At 43.6% G+C, this 22,947-nt stretch overlaps 1 protein-coding gene across 2 annotated transcripts; it reads left to right on the top strand.

Moving 5' to 3' along the window:
• The first annotated feature begins 524 nt into the window (after positions 1–524).
• On the top strand, positions 525–22,549 carry TBC1D9B (TBC1 domain family member 9B). Of its 2 annotated transcripts, XM_071569960.1 has the most exons (22): positions 525–776; positions 3,190–3,300; positions 5,328–5,446; positions 6,943–7,171; positions 7,840–8,098; positions 8,731–8,938; positions 9,071–9,283; positions 9,410–9,571; positions 10,186–10,336; positions 10,741–10,955; positions 11,695–11,812; positions 12,512–12,797; positions 13,455–13,584; positions 14,752–14,850; positions 15,524–15,592; positions 16,317–16,557; positions 16,848–16,913; positions 17,067–17,138; positions 17,553–17,603; positions 18,638–18,685; positions 19,133–19,239; positions 20,114–22,549. In XM_071569960.1, exons 1-22 carry the CDS (start codon positions 659–661, stop codon positions 20,804–20,806), a joined length of 3,765 nt encoding a protein of 1,254 aa, XP_071426061.1. In that variant the 5' UTR covers positions 525–658; the 3' UTR covers positions 20,807–22,549. The 2 variants fall into 2 exon arrangements, with proteins under 2 accessions (XP_071426061.1, XP_071426062.1); XM_071569961.1 differs by lacking the exon at positions 17,553–17,603 and having other exon boundaries at positions 526–776.
• Positions 22,550–22,947: the final 398 nt, after the last annotated feature.

Raw genomic sequence — 22,947 nt, forward strand, 5'->3', positions numbered from 1 at the left:
AACATTCAATAATTCTACAACTGCAAGGGATGGTGGGGGCAGCAGTTTGGAAAGGCTGCAGCACATCTAAATAGCTTGCCTTAGCTAATAGCAACTCCAGTGGGTCCCGCAGGAAGATTTTTCATTTGCATTACTGCTTTGCTATATAAGCACAGTATTCTTATCAAACTCAAGCCACCTCGGCAAAAGTATTTTCAAGGCAAGGGGGCAGCAAGAGGCAGAGGAGGGGACTGCCTGCCCCAGGACGGCACAGGGAGATTGGCATAGGGAGGTGGCATAGGGAGGTGACACGGGAAGGTGGCACCGGGAGGTGGCATAGGGAAGTGAGACGGGGAGGTGGCACAGGGAGGTTGGCACAGGGAGGTGGCAGTGGGAGGTGACACGGGGAGGTGGCATGGGGAGATGACATAGGGAGGCGGCGCGGTCGGTGCTCCGGAGGAAGGACTCGAATCCGCGGGACTCGAACCCGCGGGCGCCGCGGGCGGCAGGGAGGGGGCCGGGCCGCCAGGGGGCGCCGTGGCGGCGCGCGGGCCCCGTGACCGGCGCTGCCGCTCCCGCCCCGGCCGGGCCGGCCCAGCCCCGCTCGGCACCGGCACCGACCCCGGCCCCGGTCCCGGCCCTGGTCCAGCCCCGGCCCCGGCACAGGCACGGCCCCGCCATGTGGCTGGGGCCCGAGGAGGTGCTGCTGGCCGGCGCGCTGTGGGTCACCGAGCGCGCCAACCCCTTCTTCCTGCTCCAGCGCCGGCGAGGACACGGCAAAGGGGGCGGCATCACGGGTGAGGCGCGGCGGGGACGGCCCGGCCGGGAGCGTCGAGGGGCGGGCCGGGGGTGGCAGGGCCGGGGGCTGCTGCCGAGGAGGGCCCAGAACTCAGGGGGTGCCCGGGAACATCCGCTTCCCCGGTGGAAAATGGCCTCTCAGCCTGGAATCATTGAGGTGGCTTGTTTGTGTATTTCTCTGTGTGTGTGGTTTTTCAAGATTTAAAGGGCGACATTAAGGCGTGGGTTGTGATTAGTCGCGCTGTGCAAGGGCCGGGGGTGAAGCTCTGTGGGCGCTTCCAATGTTCCAATGGAAAGTACCCCGTGTTTGTGACAGGAACATTTAAAATAACAGGACTGGCACCAAGGCACAATATTAACAACAACAGCAAATCTCCTCACCTTTAAAACACCCCATTTTGTGAGCAAAATGCATGCACAGTTACATGAATAACAAAAATGTGCATTTTACACTCGCGAATTACAGCCAGTTCCTTGTATTAGCCCAGTTAACCAAACATACAAACCACAGAAATGACAGAACTGATAAACATCCTCAGTATATTTCATCTTTTCACAGTGTCCAAATTTATTTTGAACTGCTCTGTTTGATGTGACATAACTTACCTGTGCAGTTTTGCATGTAGGGCTGTACTTGTATCCTACAATCTCCCAGGTCTTTACACCAAATGACACCTGGGTGCTGTTCTGGAGACATTTGGACTGATGTTGAAATGAATGGTTGACACTTTGAGCCAGCTTAGTTCTTGAGCTAGTTTGGCTCAGTGAGAGTCTCTTCAGAGCTCCAGTGGGTTAAAAGCCACGTGTCCTCCTTAAGGACTGTACAGTGACATCTCAGAGTTGGAGTGGGATATTCAGCCAGGCTGGAAAGGTGTTTAAGTTTCTGTCAGACTCAAATTCTTAAATATTTTGTTACCAGTCTGTGTGTCAATGTTTGACATGTTCAGTATTGTCACAGGAAGGATTCAGAATGACTTTTTAATCCTTATCCTGCCTAAAACTGGACACAGGAAACCCGTAGCCCAAGCTGAGATCCTGCTGTGCTGGATACTTGTTTGTTTAGGGATTGCCAGATGAGCTTCCTGATGATGGTGTTTCTCTTGAAGTACCATTAGTGGTATATTCCTAATCTGTTAATTGCTTCATGGGTAGCCAAGGGAGATAAGAGGAAGAAGTGGCATGTTTCATGATAAGGAGTGAGATATGGCTGAGTAGAGTTTGCTCAGGCTTTCCCAAACCATGAGGGCTGGGAATTGAGGCCTCACAGATCCTGAGCCAGAGGGCCAACCATCCTCCCTCTCCAAGTTTTAATGTTAGAAAACTTGAATCATGAGGGTTTGCAAAGTTAAATTGCATTAAAGATTCTCATAGTACATTGACTAGAAAACAAAGCAAAGCATCATCTTAGATATGTTACTTATCTAGTAAATAGGCTTAATTGAAATAAATGCATTTGCTTTACTAAGTCTGGGGACTGTCAGCATTTACTCTGGAAATGCCTCCTCTTTATTAAACTTTATATAAAAATTGTTTTGATTTCTGTATTGCCAAATTTTGAGTCACTGACATCTTTGTTAAATCAAAGTACTTGTGGAAACATCCCTGAAATCTGCTAGCACCAGTTTTTCTAGATCTACTTGATTCTATTTTGGTTATCTTGTAACTCCCTGAAGGGAAGTTCCAGCCAGAGGGGGGTTGGTCTCTTCTCCCAGGCACTCAGCAATAGGACAAGAGGGCACGATGGGCTCAAGCTCTGCCAGGGGAAATTGAAGTTGGAGATCAGAAAAAAATTCTTTCCAGAGAGAGTAATCAGGCATTGGAATGGGCTGCCCAGAGAGGGGGTGGATTCACCATCCCTGGAGGTTTTTCAGCTGAGCTTGGCTGTTGCACTGAGTGCCATGATCTGGTAAAGGGACTGGAGTTGGACAAAGGGTTGGACTTGATGATCCTGGAGGTCTTTTCCAACCCAATCGATTCTGTGATTCTGTGATCTTACCTACTGTTGGCACAGGTGATGCTGAAAGGCAGAGCTCTGAAAACTAAGTCTTTTAGTTTAGTAGGCTTAAAAATCACTATTAGCTACATAAACCCCACAGAGGAAAATACATTTCACTTTCATTATAAAACTCTCCTAGGAAGGTGGAGAGTTATAATGAGGTTTAGTAGGCATTTAATTGCCATCTAAACTTTTTCCATTACCAGTGGGATGGACTGCAGTTGGTTTATTGGTAATTTACCTGCAGTGACTGGATGTGGGTTTTCATTTTCTCAACCAAGCGCCGCATCTCCTCCATCCCAGCTGCAGACTGTGAACATCAGCGTTTTTCTGCAGTGATGAGCCTGTGTTTTTGCTTAACCTAATTCTTCATTTTGGTATTGGATTGCTTTAATTTCTCTCTCTTTGCATTCTAGGTCTTCTTGTGGGAACATTAGACGTGGTTTTGGATTCCAGTGCCAGAGTTGCCCCGTACCGTATCCTGCACCAGACTCAGGACTCTCAAGTGTACTGGGCAGTGGCCTGTGGTATGTGCTGATATGACTTGCTGGGGACTGGACTTGGGTTACTTTTTGATTCAAATGATCAGTTATCTCACTCAGAAATATCCTGTGAGTGCTCAGAAAACTTCCTAGAGCTTCTGATGGGGTAATTAAAGATGCCGGAAATGACAAAACTTCTCAGTGTTGTTTAAACTGTAGTTGAGGAACTTAAGGCTCTGCAAAAGGTTCTGTTTCTGCAGTTGTTAGGAATTTCCTTTCTTCTGTCACTGTTTGTAATGTCATAGGGAGATTGTTCATAGGATAAACCCATCACAGATCACAGACTATTCTGAGCTGGAAGGGACCCACAAGGATCATCAAGTCCAACTCTTAAGTCACTGGCCCACATAGGGGATTGAACCCATGACCTTGGCATTATCACAACCAAGTTTTAACCAACTGAGCCATGATGACAGGATTGCTGTGGGATGCTGAGTGTGGAGCCAAACCTGCTTACCAGGAGCACAGCACAAGATGGGAACATGTAACATTCAAGGTGCTGGACACTCTTTGGGGAATCTCTTTATTGTCTTGATTCATTTACTTTTTCTGTATTTCTGGCCTGTAAAATACATTAGGATTGTATTCTTTTCAGCATCAAGGATACTTGTCCTCTTTTCCTTGAGAAATGTAACTGCTATATTAAAATATAATGGTGCAACCTTCTCATATCTGGTGGTGAACTCTGATTGAGGCTTTAGATCCTAATGCTTACTAAAGAGAAAATACCTTCAGACATGTTTGTTAGACCAACTTTGTTTATATAAGAATCTTTACTTTTCACTTTGTGGTTGAGACATGAAATCTGATCATGAAAGAATCATTTGCTAAGCCCAGAGATGTTGATGTCTTGTTTTTCCTGTTCCCACCTTCTCCCAAGGCAGCCAACACAGTATTCTGCCTTACAGAGCTACTTAAATTCTGCAGACAGGAGGTTTAGAAGTTGCTGTGTTTCACAGAAACTCAGTCTGCCTTTCAAGGAGGGTGGAGGCAGAGAGTAAGAAAGACAGAAAACAAAATGGAAGGTCAGAAATTGCACAGAAAGAAGCAGAATGTTTAGTGGTCACATGCAGTGCAGATCTGTGAATTTGTAGTATCTTGACACTCAATAAGTGTGTTATTTTTGTGCAATTTCAGGAGTGTTTTAGTTGATACCCTCTATATCTCAGTTCCTTCTATGCATTGCAGTGTGGAAAAGTGAGATGAGCTGAGTAACACCCAAATGGAGCTTGGTAAATTATTCTACTGCAGTAAATGTGTTGTCTTCCCCACAAGAATTTTTTTATCATATCTGATTATCGTTTTGCTGTTGTATTAAGAATACTGGCATTCACTTAAAGTCATAAATTTATATGGCTCTCTGGTTGAAAAATACAAATATTTATAATTTATTGTGTGTAAATGCTAATGGGCAGCAGTCTGGTCACATATGCAGCTTCAGCATTTCAGCACTTTGTTCTATAACCCTCTTTATAGGAACTGCAGACTTTTACTCCTTCATGCATGTCATTGTAATGTTGTTTTTGTAAAGATGTCACTTATTGAGGCCAGGCTTATTTTAGCAATTTCTCTGCTGTCACTTGGTGGGAGATGCAGCTCATGAAGCGAAACAGGACACAAACTTCATTCCCTGCTGTTGTTGCTGAACCTGGGGTTTTTTCCACAACCGAAGCATCCTATAATTGATAATTCTGTGTCCTTAAAATAAACCATTCTGTATTCCTCAAAATAATTTATGCTCTAGAAACATTGTCAGATGCTGGCATAGATGTCAAGTAAACTTATACACAGAGGCAGCAGAACAAATATTTGTTGTCTAATCCATTGGGCTGTGCACACAAACCCAAATTCACGGCCCTGTGGAGGGAGGCCCTGTGACAACAGAATAGTGATGACTGCCAAGAGAGAGGAGGAAATCTTTTAGTAAACACAAGTATTTGAAATAATTAAAGGCAACTAACTAAGGCAGTTTTTTCTTTGCTCTTCCCATCATCTTTCTCCTCTTCAACCAGGATCATCTCGTAAAGAGATCACGAAGCACTGGGAGTGGCTGGAGAATAACTTACTGCAGACTCTGTCCATCTTTGACAATGAGGAAGATATCACCACCTTTGTCAAGGGCAAGATACATGTAAGTGACATGTTTCCCTGAGGGATTTCCAGATCCTGAGAAAGAAGGGGGGTTTTAAGAATCTTTTACCCTTTTCAGTCATACATAGGTATGAAATTGTCAGACACACAGCATTGTCAGCATCGGGTCACAGAACTGGACAAATGCATTTCGGGGAAGAGGTTCTGAGCAGTGGATCCTGTGGGGAGGGGCTGAGGGAGCTGGGGGTGTTTAGCCTGGAGAAGAGGAGGCTCAGAGGTGACCTCAGCACTGTCTGGAACTGCCTGAAGGAAAGTTCCAGCCGGGGTGGGGGTTGGGCTCTTCTCCCAGGCACTCAGCAATAGGACAAGGGGGCACGATGGGCTCAAGCTCTGCCAGGGGAAATTGAAGTTGGAGATCAGAAAAAAATTCTTTGCAGAGAGAGTGCTCAGGCATTGGAATGGGCTGCCCAGAGAGGGGGTGGATTCCCCATCCCTGGAGGTTTTTAAACTGAGATTGGCCGTGGCACTGAGTGCCATGATCTGGTAAAGGGACTGGAGTTGGCCCAAGGGTTGGACTTGATGATCCTGGAGGTCTTTTCCAACCCAATCGATTCTATGATTCTGTGATCTCAAGGAACAGCCTGCTTAGGTTGCTCCTACTAATTACAATATAATACCTCTTTAAAATCTTGCTGATTATACCTTTGATGAATGCAGGGAGAATGTTTAATAATGTTTCATCTAGCAACAAATACAGGAGAGAGAATTCTAGTTTGCAAGCAGAGTGCTTACCCTGCTCCATCTGGGTTGTAAAGCACCTGCACCCCAACTTCCAGTGTTTGAGTCAGACAGCTGACTGCTTGTTGGGCACTTAAAACACTTCAGATTCCCAGCCCACAAATCATGGAATCATAGAATCAATTGGGTTGGAAAAGACCTCTGAGATCATCAAGTCCAACCCTTGGTCCAACTCCAGTACCTTTACCAGATCATGGCACTCAGTATCTTTCAGAGTAGAAACTTACAAATGCAGTTCTTTATTGAACAGCACAAATTTGAGTCCTTTTCATCTCTCCTGTCAGGTTCTTTGTATTTTTTGTGTGTGTCTGTGCATGAGAGGGATTGTGGTCATTTGCTTTCCCTTCTGGCCAGTCAGGATCTGACAGAATGCAGAGTTCTGCCCTTCCTGGCAGATGATCTGCTTCCCCTTGAAGAAGCAGGTATGCAAGTGGAAAGAGACTCCAGCTGTCCTGCAGGGTGTTCCAGGTTTTCCCAGGCCAGCCATGAGGAACTCTGTCAGACTTTAAACATGAGTGCTTGTGGCATGTGCTCAGCAGTAGATCCCAGATCATGGACTCCCACATTCTCTGCTTCCCTTTCTGCGTGTCTGCTGTTTCTCTGATGTGACAGGAGGTCTGAAACTACTGTGTCGAGTTTCTTCTTTGAGTCTTCTGGGTTGCTGCTGTGGCCCTTTGCTGTACATTATGTTTGTCAGGTTCCCTTCCATTTCTTCCCTCGCCTCCCATATCCTTTCAGGGCATTATTGCTGAAGAGAACAAGAATGAGCAGCCCCAGAGTGAAGAGGATCCAGGTAAATTCAAAGAGGCTGAGCTGAAGATGCGGAAGCAGTTTGGGATGCCCGAGGTGGAGAAGTTGGTCAATTACTATTCCTGCAGCTATTGGAAGGGACGTGTACCCAGGCAGGGTTGGCTGTACCTCACTGTCAATCACCTCTGTTTCTACTCTTTCCTGCTGGGAAAAGAGGGTGAGTTATGAGCCTGCAAGTTGTTTTTCTGTCATTTCCTGTGATCTTTTTGATGCAGTTGATCTTTTGTGTGAACTCCTTCTTTAGGCTGGCAGTTTTTTCCTTTTAGGAATTCTTGAGCTCTGGCTCAACCCATAGACCAGTTCTTGCTCTCATAGCCACTTCAGTGCTGTTCAGACTGAATGCTTGAGTCATTTTTCAAAACTTTTCTCAAGTTGTGCTCAAGATTTTCTCCGGTTTTACTCAAATTGGATTACTTTTTACAAGTTTTATTCAGACTGGATTAGAAAACCAAAGATTATTTTTACCTTGGTGAGTTTTATCTGGAACAACCTCCAGGACCTAGTATTTACAAAGCTTGAGCTCCTGTGTCCAAAGCTAATTTGCTGGAAACAATGAATGAAAACTTGGGTAATTGTAGTTGAAAGCATTTACTGGATGGGAAATAGTCCTTTTGGAACTGCATTATTTCTACTCTAGTTAATCCCAAAGGTTATTTCCAAGTATTTTTTGGAGAACCCAGTAAAAGTACAAAGAAAAGAAGTGTCCATGTGTAAAAGAGGGAAAAATGTTGCTACACTGAGCTTGCTGGGTGCTTGCCCTTCATTTCTGATTGATTGTTGTTTTGCCTCAAATTGTAATAACAGCATTTTAAATTTTTTTCCCAGTTACACTGGTGATCCAGTGGGTGGATGTAACCCAGCTAGAAAAAAATGCTACACTGCTGTTCCCTGAATGCATTAAAGTAAACACGAGGGACAGTGAACTTTATTTTTCCATGTTCCTCAACATCAACGAGACGTTCAAGCTGATGGAGCAGTTGGCCAACATCGCTATGCGGCAGCTGTTGGATAACGAGAGCTTCCTACAGGACAAGTCACTCCCAAAGCCCAGGAAGCCTCTTAAGAACATCTCTGCATTAAAAAGGTATATGTTTCCAGCAATGAGAAAAGAAGATAGATAATAGGGGAGTAATAATAAATCTGCATTACTTGATATTTCCCAGGTGCCTTAGGGGTTTTCTTCCTGTAAGGGCAGCATCACTTATTTCAGTCATTAGCCCTCTGCCTGCTCTCTTTTGTTCCCATCCCAAATTGGAGCTGAATTTACACACCCTTGTGACTTTCTCATGCATGACTAGGCACTTTTAGAAGGATTTTTCAACTAGAAACTGCTGAAAATCCCATGTAAAAAAGTGAAAAAAGAAAATGACACCAACCCCTCTGTGTGAAGTTGAAGATCTATAAAAAGTAGCATAGATTTGTATTGTAATAAATCCTCCCACTGGGGACTGTTCTCTGTAGTTTTGGAATCTAATGTAACATTTAAGTTTTCCAGATGCACTTGCATAGTTTGTCTTACATTGAAAGACTGAGGCACGTCTGAAAGGCTGAAAGAGGAGTCAGATAAGGGATGGCATCTCAGTTAGAGAAAGGAATGCTAAGAACACACAGCATAGTCTGAAGGCTGCGATTGGAAGGGACACAACATTAGTGTTTGAGTGGGTTTTTCAAGTGAGGAGCAAAACCCTGTGGGTACTACCCTTTACTTTTCCCCAGAGACCTGGATGCTCGAGCCAAAAATGAGTGCTACCGTGCCACTTTCCGGCTGCCCAAGGATGAATGCCTGGATGGACATACAGATTGTACCCTGTGGACACCATTCAACAAGACACATATTCCCGGCCAGATGTTTGTTTCCAACAATTACATCTGTTTTGCCAGCAGGGCAGAGGAGGCCTGTCATCTCATCATTCCTCTCAGGGAGGTGGGAATTTCTTAGCTATACATTAAGACTACAGGCCTTTCTTATCTTTTGTGTGCCTCTGTCCTCTGTGCTGTGCTTTATAGATAATGGAGAACCCACTAGATCTAAATGGCCCTTGTCTTTGTGTTCTAGGTGACAATAGTTGAGAAAGCAGATAGTTCCAGCGTCTTGCCCAGCCCTCTGTCCATCAGCACTAAAAGTAAAATGACTTTCTTCTTTGCCAATCTGAAAGACCGAGATTTCTTGGTACAGAGAATCTCTGACTTCCTGCAGAGAACACCATCCAAGAAACCATGTGGCACTGACAGGGAATGGAAGTGGAATTTGGCTGAGCCCAGTTGTGAGGTACTAAGGAAATAGCTGCGGGGAGGTTTTCAGGGCAGTTCTTGTTACCAGCCAGTGCTGTCTCTGTTGGTCATTAGCAGAGGAGGGAGGCAGCCTGAGCTCAGACTCGTTCTGTTCTGTTGTCAGGAGGTTCCAGGGCTGCCTTCCAGCAGCCCACTGGCTGTCAGCCCCACATCTGCTCTTGGCCATCGACCCGTCAACTTCTGTGCTGGTGAAGTGCCAACAGCCTCACAGGGACTACTCAAACTTTTCAGAAGGAATTCTGAGGAGCTCTCAGGACCCAAAGGGGTAAGTAATATTTTAACATAAAACAGTTACCTTGAAATAGTTTGCAGTAGGTGGCAGATTTCCTGGCCTGCTCTAAGAGTGAAAATGCATTTTATCCCTGGTCAGTCCTGCAGTACCACTGCTGTGCCTGGCACAGGGATAGTGCTGCATAGGTGGAACCTGACCATCAGCTTACTTTGTCAGTACTGACACCCCTGAGATGGTTGACTAGAGGCTGAGAAATTGGTATTACCAGTGTTTTGAGTATGAATTTGTGGCTGTGAAGAACTAATTTTCTTCAGATCAAGAAAGCAGAGAACTGGTATCTCTGCTTGTTAGTTAATCATTGTAGTTCATGGTTCTGCTTGCATTTGTGTGGAGATTTGCAGGGTGTAGTGCCATTGCACAGCCCATGTTAGTGTTGTAAAGACTTGACTTTAAGCAAGGTCAGAAATGATTCAGAACAGGGTAGATTAGCATATACACCCTTTTCTTCAGCGAAAAGAGGAGAGGCTTTAAATGTCACAGTGCATTTCTCATGAGAAGTGCAGGCCTGAGTATATGCAGAAATCACCTGTCCTAAAAACATAAAAATGCATTAATCTCCTAAAATAGCCATATTTGTTCCTGTGAAGGCAAAGGAGAAGATGAAGGAAGAGTCTTGGAACATTCATTTCTTTGAATATGGGCGAGGGATGTGTATGTACCGCACTGCCAAGACTAGGGAGCTGGTACAGAAAGGAATCCCAGAGAATCTTCGTGGAGAGCTGTGGCTTCTTTTCTCAGGTAGGATATTTTGCTGGATATTTTGACAGCCAGCACACATAAGCTTTCATCATATCTCAGGGGAAAAAAGTATGAATCTTAGCTCATTTCAGAGGAAATTAATGAGAGTTTAACTCCTCCTCAGTGATACTTCATGGTGGGTTTTTGCCAAAAATGCAGTGATCACATTCCTGAGATGATTGTCTTTTTGAGCCTAGTATCTGTTTGGCCTCCTTTGTGTTTCTGTGTTGGGCCCTAGACTCTAACAGGGTGATTTAATAATGAGTTTGTTGCTACACTTTCACATCTATTTGTAGTTGATGAGTTCATGCAGTGCTTCTTGGCTCACTCATCTCTGAGACTGTGGGCACAAAACCTGTATTCTAAAGCTCCAGAGGTAAAGTAATATTTGTTCATCATTTCAGGGGCTTGGAATGAGATGGTGACTCATCCTGGTTACTATGCAGATCTTGTGGAAAAGTCAATGGGAAAGTACAATCTCGCTACAGAGGAAATCGAGCGAGATCTGCACCGCTCTATGCCAGAACATCCTGCCTTCCAGAATGAGCTGGGGATTGCTGCCCTCCGGAGAGTCCTAACAGCTTATGCATTCAGAAATCCAACAATTGGGTACTGTCAGGTAAGAAAGAAGTCTGAACCTTGTCAGTCCTACACAGTGACCATGACTGACTTGGACTTTTTTCTGCAGTGCCTTGTTCAGTTTCAAGCTGTCCATGCACTGGTGGGAGAGTAGGAAAGAAGTGGTTATGTTGCAACATCTTTTAAATATCCTTTGACTACAGCATTTAAATAGACTTTTCATATTGCTGTTAGATGTAATGCCAGAGTCTTTACTAGTTTTCCTGCCAGAGTTTTCTACAGTTCAGCAAAAATCCCTTCTGGTTTCATTAGAAAGAGCAATTAAATAAGTGATGTTGCACATGAGCCAGTATATTGAAAACGAAGGCAGTTGCTGGTTTGTGAAACAACTTGGTGGGTGAACATTCAGGTTCATTTTGTGTATTGCTGCAGTATTAGAAGTTCTCATTATGTTGCTGTGTTATGACCAAATTGTTACCAAACATTTTATGAAAACTCTGAAAATGATTCTTAGTCATATTGTTTACTGAAAGTGCTTAACAAAAGGTCATATTATTTGCTGCCTCACAACCAGAGGAACTGAAAACAGGAAGGTACATTTGGTTTAAGGCCATTCCATTGACTCAGATACCAGTAAGAGATGGAAATAGATGTGGCTCTTAGTGACAGTTTGCTGTATTCATGGTTTTAAAGTTTCACTGGTCTGTAATGGCAGAGCTTTCATGGAGCCTTTCTTGTTTTTCTCCTGGACCTGTGTATTTGGCTGTGCTGGCTCACAGGCCATGAACATTGTCACATCGGTGCTGCTGCTCTACTGCAACGAGGAAGAGGCTTTCTGGCTCCTGGTGGCCTTGTGTGAGAGGATGTTGCCAGATTACTACAACACAAGAGTAGTGGGTGAGTCTTTATTTTAAATTCGTGCTGGAGCCTGGATTTTCAGCTACAGTTGCACCCCAGCATCTCCCAGGAGCATTCTGCTCAGAATTTATTAAATGTGATGCGTTTTAAAGATGATGAAGCACAACCCTGTTCCACAGGTGTGTGACAGTCATAAGAAGAGACACTACAGGCTGCCAAGGTAGTAGCACTACCTTGTAGTAACAAGGAAGATGAAGATCTAAAAGTTGGTAGCAGGAGGGACCTTTAGCAGTAAGGAGGCATATCTAAAAGAAAATTATTGAGTTTTGGTTTTACTCATCTAAATGATGTATTAAATCTTTGGAATAGGCTCCCAGGAAAGGTTACTGAAAGCACTGTTGGATGGGCTTCTGAAGTGGGTCTGTATAAAAGAATATAGTTTGGTGTAAATACCATAATATCAGTAATCCTCCACTCCTGCATTCGGAGAAAATGAATCAATCAGTGAGAGGTTTTGTGTCTACATACTCTGCAACGTAGGACTAGTCTTTATCTGAATATTTTGTTTTTATTGAGAATGGGGAAAAAAATTAAATGTCTGTTTTAGTTCTGATGTTCAGAGGGTTATAAGAAATTAAGTGAACTCACAATGTTTTGTTTAATAATTGGTTAGCTTGGATATAGTACCATGATACCACCAGTTTGAGTTCTACCATTGTTTCTTTTTGTCTGTTTCAGGTGCACTGGTGGACCAAGGCATCTTTGAAGAACTTACAAGAGAGTATCTTCCACAGCTGTCAGAAAAGATGCAAGACTTGGGAGTGATTTCCACCATTTCCCTTTCCTGGTTTCTCACTCTCTTCCTCAGTGTCATGCCCTTTGAGAGTGCTGTGGTCATTGTTGACTGTTTCTTCTATGAGGGAATCAAGTTTATCCTGCAGGTGTCATTGGCCATACTTGATGCCAACATGGAGAAGTTGTTACAGTGTTGTGATGAAGGTGAAGCCATGACTATTTTGGGCAGGTACCATTCATAGTTCTTGTTTACAAGTGAACAGTAACAGTGTTCTCTTAGTCATCATGTCATTCGACCTAATTCCATTATGTAGCAAGTCACAGATAACACTCTTCAGACAAAATGAGCTCCAGAGAGGTTTGTTGTTCCTTTCTGTAACAGAAATTAATTGTTAGCTCAACTATGGAGCAATCCCATATTTCTGGAATTGTTTGCTTTGCAGCATAATACACTCCTGTATCTCAGTTTGGATCTGAACTCTCAAAGATTGTTTATTCAAAAGTCACATAATAATTCTGCTCTACTATTAAGAACAGATCTTGGCAGGAGTCGCCTTCTAGAAATGTAAGGCTATCAAGAGATACCTCCCAGTTCTAGTAAATGTAAGCTTTTCTTGTTTGAAATGGGAACCTTTTCTGTGTGCAGCAAGATACTCATGACTAGAAGCCTACTTTCAAAAGAGTGGATACCCCAAAAACAGGGTGAAAAGTAACTTTACTTCAGATACTTTAGAGATAGTATTGCAGGTCAGCTCAGAAAAATTATATTTTCCTTCATGTTTAGATTAATGATACAAAGAAGTTGGGAGTAATGTGTTTAGGATATTACTTCTTTTCCTGGACACTAATCCCAGAGTCTTGCATCTATTCTCCTTTTTCCCCACAGGTACTTGGACAATGTAGTTAACAGACAGAGCGTCTCTCCCCCTATTCCCCACTTGCATGCCTTGTTGACGAGTGGAGATGACCCACCACTGGAAATCGACATCTTTGAACTCATCAAAACCTCCTATGAGGTGAGGCTCTGACTTAGTTTTTGCCCAAGAGATTTTTCTCTACTGACATCCAGTTCTGTAGTTTGTGCAGCCAGAACTTGAGCACTGTTCATAGCTTGAGGTGCTTAAGGAGTGCAAGCTGAAGCCATTATTCCACCCGCTTGGTATGAGTAAAACCTGACACCGTTGGCTTTTGTGGCTTACAAAGAGTCACCCCAACACCAGTGGGGACTAAAGGCTGCAAATAAGTCAAAAGTTACAGACTAGAATTTTCTTCCTGGTTTGCCAAAGAAATCTCCATGCCTACTTTTATTTGAGGATTGCCAGTGGCTGGGAGTTAAGCAGGGAAATTCAGGATAGAAACTGTGAGGTAGAAGCTTTGCAGTCCACATGCAGAGGAATCCTGGTGTGGGATCCACAATACAGAAATAGGAAGATGACTTGAAAATGGTGCCAGTGCTGTTGAAATATCTCTGCTGTGGTGGAGGTGGACATCATTATTCATAGTGAAAACAAACTCAAGAGAAATTTGATCCTGAAAGATGGAAAGACGACAGGTGAGAGAACTGGTGTTTGACAGTTCTTCTCTGCTGTGCTTTGCGAAGTGTGGGATCATTCCTCTTTTTATCTCCTGTTTTTCATCCCATCCCCTTCCAGCTGTTTACAGTCAGGCAGCTGTCATTTTACTGTATGTTCTGTTTGCTTCTTCAAATCTGCCATCTCTTGTTTGTTCCTGGTTTCTTTTTGTAAAAAGAGTGTCATGAAATTCATATTACTTGTCTGATCTAGTCTGTAGAAAAACCTCTTGACTTTGGTGTTTCCGGCTGAGTCTCATGGGTGTTCTAGAGGCAAAAAAAGCAGGGCTGGAAGAAATGACAACCTGTCTGTTATCTCTGCCACAGTACAGGATCTCTATTCCTGTCAGTCCTGACAGATCCTTTTTCAGATGTTGTGTAGAAACCTCTGATGTTGGATTTCTCATGAATTGTAAATTACTTTTCTTGCAGGACAGGGGTGAATAGGGAATAGAGCTCAAACTTTTTCTCATCTTGCAGCTGGTAAAAGGCTTCTAGTGGTTTTAGACCATCTCTGAGGGGATAGTACACTTGTTAAAGAACATGTAACTGAAGATGGGTCGTTCCTTCTTTAGAAGATGATGCTGACCTCGTCTGCTTCCTTTTTTTGTAGAAATTCAGCAATCTGAAGGCAGATGACATTGAACAAATGCGTTTTAAACAAAGGCTGAAGGTGATCCAGTCTCTGGAGGACACAGCCAAGAAGAGTGTGGTATGTGATTCCCAGACAGAATGACCTACCAAATGGCACACTCATGGCATGTGTTTTGCTGGGAGCATGGAGAAACTTCGTGCTGTAGCTGTGGCATGGAGGGAGATAACAAACACTTGTAGGTGTTGTCACAGTCTCCATTGCCTAGTGCTGTCTGTTGTACTGCTTGCCTGGAATCTCTGAGGAAAGCTTGCTAGCAGGTAATTATTTTAGTGCCATTTAGAGAGTACGTGAGTGCATTACAGAATTTTACAGAAGGGTTTGTGGCCAAAGGGGAGTGACTGTATCTATTCCCGTTATCTCCCACGTCCTAGTGGAGAACATCATCCAGGTGTTTATTTCACTGTTGTTTTCAATGCATCTGAGTCGAACATCTGACGATAAAAACAAGAGGGTGGGACAACAGTCTGCTCAGTCAAGTCTGCACAAAGAGGAAATAAACACAGTGATATTTTTTCTAACTACTTGAAACTTCAGCAGTTTCTTCTTGACTGCAGACTTGTCTTCCTGACCTGTTTCCAGAGCTATTAGAATGATTATGTTTTTCTCCCATCCTGTGTCATATCTCCTTGCTCTTGTTTTCTTCTCTTCCATGTTACACAGATTTTTCAGTGAGTTGTTTTTCCTTTCTCTACCTTCAAAATAAATTGTTTGCTCTGTTTTATCCCTACAGGTCCGAGCTGTGTCTGGTGACATTGGTTTCTCTATTGAAGAACTAGAAGAGCTGTATGTAGTGTTCAAGGTAAGAAGCAAGAGTGAGCAAGAATGTTCTGACACAGAGAGTACAAATAAGTTGAAAGGAAAGCAGTGACCTTGCTTTAATTCTTAAGGTAACCTATCAGGACAGATGTGGTGCCTCTAGGACTGGCCCTATTACTAGCTGGGTGATTATTTTTAATTTTTCCCCCAAAAAATGACCAAAGCATGTTCACAGTATTTGAATGATGCTTACTCAGAAAGAGACTGTGGAGTCAATGGAAAGAAATGGTCACATAGCACTTAGAACAGGGAGCTAGGATTGACTGTACCTCAGATTTTATTCTTAAGGTTTCCATTTACTTGTTCTGTAATTGTGACAAGATTAATTAAGGGCTTTGCCCCTGTTTGTCAGTGTATGTATTTTTAAAAAAGTGGTATTATCTAACTGCACTTAATATTCACTGCAAACTCAGTTGCACTGTACTGTACACACAGAAAGAGGCTTAGCTCTAAAACATGCATGCTCCCTTTGCAACAAAGCCGAGCATCATTTTGTTAAACCCTGAAATTATGTTTTGTATTTTATTTTCTTTGTGTTTTCCCTATTTTGTAGTGAAGTAACACTAGGAATGATAACGGAGATAAAGCGTGCCCTGAAATGTCTCTTCTTTGCTTACCCAATGCTATTCTTGAGCTGTAAACACGTCTCCACTCCTGTGGGTGCTGTGGTCCAGTGTAGTCCAACCTGTTAATCCTTTCCCCCAAAGGCCAAGTACCTGATGAGCTGTTATTGGGGGAACAACCGCGCGGCCGCCGCCCGCCGGGATCAGAGCCTGCCGTACCTGGAGCAGTATCGCATAGACATGGAGCAGTTCAAGGATCTCTTCATCAGCCTCACCCCCTGGTCCTGTGGGGCACATACACCTGTCCTGGCAGGGCGGCTCTTCCGGCTTCTAGATGAGAACAGGGATTCTCTCATCAACTTCAAGGAGTTCGTGACAGGAATGAGTAAGTGGTGTTTGTGGAGAGGATGGAATACTACTAAAAAATGTTTCTGTCCCTTTCCAAGAAGAGAATTAAAAGGACATAATGCTGTGTCATGAGGGGAGGGTAACAGAAAGCCTCAAGCTGAAAAAAGTACGCCTTTTTGGTGTGGATTTCTTTATTGCTTCTGCACAGGACTTTGAGCAGTCAGCGTTTTCTCGCTGCATGGGAACTCATTCTGGTTTGGGCATGTGAGCAAAGGGTAATTCTTTATCTTAAGTGCTGTTTTGCTTAACCATTTTTTTCCTTTGCAGGTGGGATGTATCATGGTGACCTCACTGAAAAACTCAAAGTACTCTACAAACTACACCTGCCTCCTGGTGAGTGAGTGGTTCTGGATATTGCTGCTATTGAACTCAGTCTGTTCTGGAATGTGGTTGAAATGGGATGTCTCATGGCTTTTGCTAATGAAGTGGGTGATACTGCTGTTCAGTTACTTAGAGACTTTAACCTTTGCTTCTCTGTGAATACAGCACTGAATCCAGAGGAGACAGAGTCTGCTTTGGAGGCCACAAGTTATTTCACAGAAGATGTGACAACAGAAGGTAATGCAACACTGCTGCCTTTACCTCTCACTTTAGGCAGGAGTTGGAGCATAGATCCATGTGCTGTGAACAGGGATTCTGTGCAAGGCTTGGTCTCCTGCTGGCAGTGTGTTAAGATTGCCAGTGTGTTTGAGCTTGCTGTCTTTGTTGCATGGTGGGGAAGAAGTTTGGAGCTAAAACTCCATAGTACCCATTTCATGCAGGATACAGCCTGCTCTGAAGCTCAGTCATAGACTGCTGAGGAGGAGCAGTGTGCTTTCATCAGCCCCTGTCTCCCACCATGAGTTAGGCTTTTCATACAAGTCTCATTGTCTCTCTTGTTTTTGTTTCCTTCTCTGTGTCTGTCTGTGTCTGGCCTTTTCTTCTGTTTTATCTGGGATATTGCCCCCTCAACCCCCTTTTCTGCTGCTCAAGTTTCTCCTTTTGTCTCAGAGCTGGATATCTGCCTGCACTGTGAGTCTCAAGGTCAGTCCATGGGTTATGTGCATGCACTGAGCATGACTGTGGTGCTGATACCACCTGCCAGCACCAGTGCACTGATGTAAATACTCTGAAATTGCTGCTGCTCATCTTTTGTGACACTCACTATTGATAAAGTGCTATAAGTAATTAAATATCATTCAGTATATTCTATCTATTGAGTTTCAGCCCTGGCCAAAATAGGTTTTGTCTGGCTTCTTTCAATGGAATTTATCTCACCCTAGAAAGTGATGGTTAAAAATACCCTCAGAACAGAGTTGGGGGCTGCTGGGCTTGCTGACCCCTGTGTAAGTGGCACCTGTGCTTACTTGACAGTCTTCTAATTTAAAGGAATAAGGATGCATGCCTTTGGATTGTAAAACTGCTAGTAGAGTAGTTTTACTGCATTTCTTAAAATACAGGGATTGGCAAATAGGAGGTCAAAGTATGTCAATCATGCTAAATGTTAACCAAAATAAAATGATGCTTAAATAAGTATAAGAGGTAGTTGTGCAGTTTGGTGCTAGATGGTTAAATTAAGAGTCAGACCAAGACTTGCCATTTACTGTGGAGACAGTGCAGGGAACCAGAAGAGACGTGTGTGAAGTTCGACTGCAAATTGCTCCTTAGGTGTCAGTTCAGTCAGTGAACAGTGGTGAGTGTAGGTGTTAGTCACATATGTGCTCAGGAGTGGTTTGGGGTTTTTCCATTCATTATCTTGCATTGGGTTGAACTTCACATTGCTTAGCTGTCTTTCATACCTGTGTTTCACCCTTGTTTTTTTAAGAGCTCTGCTCTCTACCTCAGCTCTTTAACCCACTTTTTCAGTGTGGCGCTTTATCGAGCTCATCCCATCAGCCTCTTGCTTCCATCCTGTTCTGTTCACTCCTCTAAACATGATGTGGGAGTGTGAGATCTAACATCTATTAAATATATTCTTGTATAATTTACATCTGTATATCAAGCTGTGAAGTTCTTTGTGTATTGTATTGCTGAAAATCAGCTATTAATTGCTCTTTTATAATTCCGTAATTTTTTAGAAACCCAAGAAGACAAAGGAAGGAGAAACGAGAATGGTCCAGAAAAAGGTAATTTCATCATCCCTACACCACATTCTAGTCTTGTCTCTCTCATATTGTGAACTATTCATTGTCCTGTGCTGATCAGGGAGACCTTTGAATGTCTCTTGTGAACAGAGTTAGAGTGGGAGGGGATCTGGGAAATAAATCTCTCTTAAGCCTTACTGCTCCAACTCTTGTACATACCAAGATCACAATGTTTGTAAATCATGTTGGGTAAGTTGTCAACTCATAGAGTTCTTTTATGTGAAGTCAAGCTGATGCAGCACTGTTAAAATTTTTGCTCTACTGAGCTGGATCGGATAAACCAGCAGAAAACAACACAGCATTCCTGGTAGATCCTTTCCTGGACTGTCAATAAATCCTGCTCCCAAACTGATCTTTGCTGGTGCAGCATTCACTTTTCAAGTCTGAAACCCTTAACCACCTCACTCGTGGCTTGTTCTTGCCTTGCAGAGGAGAAGGGTACCAGTCCACAGGACTACAGATACTACCTAAGAATGTGGGCCAAGGAAAAAGAGTCCAAGAAAGAAACCATTAAAGATCTCCCCAAAATGAGCCAGGTAAGAAGTGAAAGTTTCCAGTTACATCACTGGCAACTTGGTGGGGAATTCAGCAGTATGTGCAACCATTGTGCCAGCATGCTCAGTCCTTGCCTGTATCTTGCCACTTTAGAACCTCTAATTCCACATCTTTCTGTTGAATTCCACAGTGGACACAAGCAAACTGCTTAACCAGTAAAATGTATTGGATTCACTCTACCTCACAGACCAATTTTTCCTGTAAGAATGCAGTCTGTTTTCCCTCCAGAGCAGGGTGTTTCAAATATGCACAAGCATACTGCTTAACCAGTAAAATGTATTGGATTCACTCTACCTCACAGACCAATTTTTCCTGTAAGAATGCAGTCTGTTTTCCCTCCAGAGCAGGGTGTTTCAAATATGCCATCAGTCACAAAAACTTGTGTGGCTTTTTTGGTTTTGCATTGCCCCAAGTTACAGCTGCTCGCTGGAGAGAGAAGAATATGGTTACAGAAAGGAGAGTCAGATGACTGGTGTGATCTTTTCTGTCTCTAATTTCCTTGGTGGGTGCTACTCAAACCAGTCTGTAAATGCTTAGAAGCTGACCACAGAAGAGTAGCAGAATGGAAGTAAAACGTCAGGTTTTCTAGCTGTGAATATGTGACTACTGTGTTTGTTTGCCAGCAAAAATCCCACCACTATTTAATTGCCAGCTGTGTCTCAATTTAGGCACTACAGCAGAGAGAGGGGAGTTTGCCTGCATCAGACTATTCTGAGTCAGTACAGTAAGTTGCCACTTATTTGGTGGGGAGGCAGATAAACAATGAGTCATTTGAGATGGTGCCTGTTGCTTTATCAGCCACTGAAAACCTTTGTCAGCCTGAAGTACGATTTTTTTGGTCTTTGTCTTTTAAAGGAACAGTTCATAGAGTTATGCAAGACCCTTTACAACATGTTCAGCGAGGACCCCGTGGAGCAGGAGCTGTACCACGCCATCGCCACTGTGGCCAGTCTCCTCCTGAGAATTGGGGAGGTGGGGAAAAAATTCTCCAACAGGCCCACGAGGAAGTCTGAGGACTGCAAAGCAAACAACACCCAAGATCCTGTGAGTGAAGAGGAGTCACCAGCATCTGAACAGAGTCAGAATTCAGCAGTGGAGCAGCAACCCCAAGCTGACCATGAGGACAAAACCAGCGTTGATGCCCAGCCTGAAAAAACACAGCAGGAAAACCAAACTCTAGGAGATGTGTCAGGGGAAGGACAAGGCTCTCCTTTACAGCTGCTATCAGATGATGAAACCAAAGATGATATGTCCATGTCCTCCTACTCCATGGTCAGCACAGGCTCCCTGCAGTGTGAGGACATTGCGGATGACACGGTGCTGGTGGGCTGTGAGGGCAGCAGTGCAGCTGCCAGGTATGGCAGCACCATTGACACTGACTGGTCCATCTCCTTCGAGCAGATCTTGGCCTCCATGCTGACAGAAACAGCCCTTGTAAACTACTTTGAGAAAAAGGTCAACATTCTTCAGAAAATCAAGGATCAAAAGAAGGTAGAGAGGCAGTTCAGTTCATCCAGTGACTATGAACTTGCCTCTGTGTCAGGGTGAACTCAAGAAAGCAGGAGTTGTCTTTGGGAGATAAAGCAGGAAGATAAAGTGGCAGATGGCAGGATGGTTTGGTATTTTCTGTTTGGGTTTTTTTTGTTTAGTCAGAGACCAGTAACTACACAATTCCAATAGATTCCAATTGATAAGGGGCTTCTGACAGTGACTGTTTTGTGTAGGTGCTTCTTTGGCTACTCTGGCTGACAGAATTAGATTTACATTCTCAAGAGCCATTAGAACCTAATAGCCCCTGACATATAGAATTACCACCATAAATTATGCATGTCTGCCTTTTGCTATCTTTTATTTTAATGAAGTTTTATTTCAGACAGTAACTGCTCCTTGCCTGCCCTTATTTGCTGTAGGTTCCTGGGCAACTTGCACAGCAGATGCAGCCTGGCTTGAACTCTGGCTGCCACTCCTGAGAGCTAATGCAGTGTAGTTGAGTGCTGTAGGACCCTGACCTATAAATAATCTTGTAAGTTCTTCTTGTAAGCTGTCCTGTGACTCAGCAGCTATAAAGCAGATGTGCCCCACTGCTCCCAGCACCCTAAGATCTAAACACAGACATTGCTCAGACCTCCAAGTTTCTTTCAGATGTGGTTTGGCATTTTCATAGTGTACGATCATTTACTTTCTCCTTCAGTGTTCAGGAGTTTTCAGACAAACATGGTTTTCTAGCATTTGCTTTTCTATTCTTTGAAAGCCATTAGTTTTAGTTTGTCTGGGAAGCCACAAGCTCCTTGACTTCAGTGCAGAAGTAATACTGAGTCAATCAGTGGGCTCATGATGGTTATATATATTATGAGGTAATAAGTTCCTAAATTAGAACTCAATGAATCAGCCTCAGTGTTCCAGGGCAGTGGCACACTGGTCTGCTGGACTTTCCTTGTTGGTACATTCACTGTTTACTGCTGATTCTCCATTTTTACTGGCTGGTGATGGGTCCAGTATTTAGGTGAACACCTAAGATTACTCTGATCAGTCAACCCTCAAATGCTTGGGGCAGGAAGGTGTGCAGGAGTGTTGTGCCACCAGCTGCTGCTCAGCGTGTCCTTTCTGCAGAGTCTGGCAATGGACATGCTCTTAGAAACTCCTGCACATCCAGGGTCATTTATACCCTCAAGAGGAGGAGCTCAGAGCAGCGTGGCCCTCTGCCATTAGCCTGCTATGGGAAACCTCGACACTAGAACTCATTCCAGTTAGACACAAAGTAACTGGGAGATTGAGTGAGTGTTCTTTTAAATCAGACAAAACCAGAGGAAACTAAAAGTTGTCCTTCCAGTAGCAGGGCATGTGCTCCAAGGAAGGATAATTAAAGCTGTTACTACAGATAAACTCATCTCAGCACGCAGGGAGTGCCCCTGCAGGGGCAGGGTGAGGGAAGCTGCAGCTCCTCCAGAGCAGATCCCGCACTGAAGGCAAGGTTTTATCCAGCTTTTGGCTGGCACAAAGGAATATAAGGGTAGGAAGGACACATACGTGGATGTTCCCATTTAACACTACTCAGTGTGGTACTCAGTGTTAATTCATCCTCATGACATTCTTGGTGTGTATTCACAGCTGGTACATATTTCTTATTTCTCTGCCTCCTCTGTCCTGTATCACTGGAGAGCAGCCATTAGTAAAACTGCTTTTACTAATTTTTCAGTTATTTATTGTAATTTTTTTAAGTACAAATAATACATGTGATTTTACACTGTCTGTCTTACCTGTCGTGTATTCAATAAATGAACCGGAATCCTACAGGCCATTTGTCTGCCTTTTATTTCTCTGAGGTCATGGAATATTGCTGGTTCTTTGTGCAAGGTGGTTATTGAAGAGTACACTTGCTGTGACTGCAGTCTGTCCTTCCTTTCTTTCCTTTCCTTCCTTTCTTTCCTTTCCTTCTTTTCTTTCCTTTCCTTCCTTTCTTTCCTTTCCTTCCTTTCTTTCCTTTCCTTCCTTCTTCTTTCCTTCTTTCCTTCCTTTCCTTCCTTTCCTTCTCTCCCTCCTTCCTTTCTTCCCTTCTTCCTCCATTCTCTCTTTCTCTCCTTTTGCTGTTTTTCATTCTTCCTTATGTTCTTTTTTATGATTTTCTCCTTTTTCTCCTTTTTCTGCTTTCTTCTGCTTTCTTCTTTTTTTCTTATTCTTTCTTCTTTTTT

This window comes from Pithys albifrons, chromosome 15 (genome assembly GCF_047495875.1).
Source record: "Pithys albifrons albifrons isolate INPA30051 chromosome 15, PitAlb_v1, whole genome shotgun sequence".
NCBI lineage: Eukaryota > Metazoa > Chordata > Aves > Passeriformes > Thamnophilidae > Pithys > Pithys albifrons.

What these genes read in the sequence shown, in the direction of transcription:
- TBC1D9B (XM_071569960.1), top strand. Translation starts at nt 659, where the DNA reads ATGTGGCTGGGGCCCGAGGAGGTGCTGCTGGCCGGCGCGCTGTGGGTC. An exon ending in CTACAACACAAGAGTAGTGG is followed by an intron (nt 11,813 to 12,511) that starts GTGAGTCTTTAT and finishes TGTCTGTTTCAG; the next exon opens with GTGCACTGGTGGACCAAGGC. An exon ending in CAAACTACACCTGCCTCCTG is followed by an intron (nt 16,914 to 17,066) that starts GTGAGTGAGTGG and finishes CTGTGAATACAG; the next exon opens with CACTGAATCCAGAGGAGACA.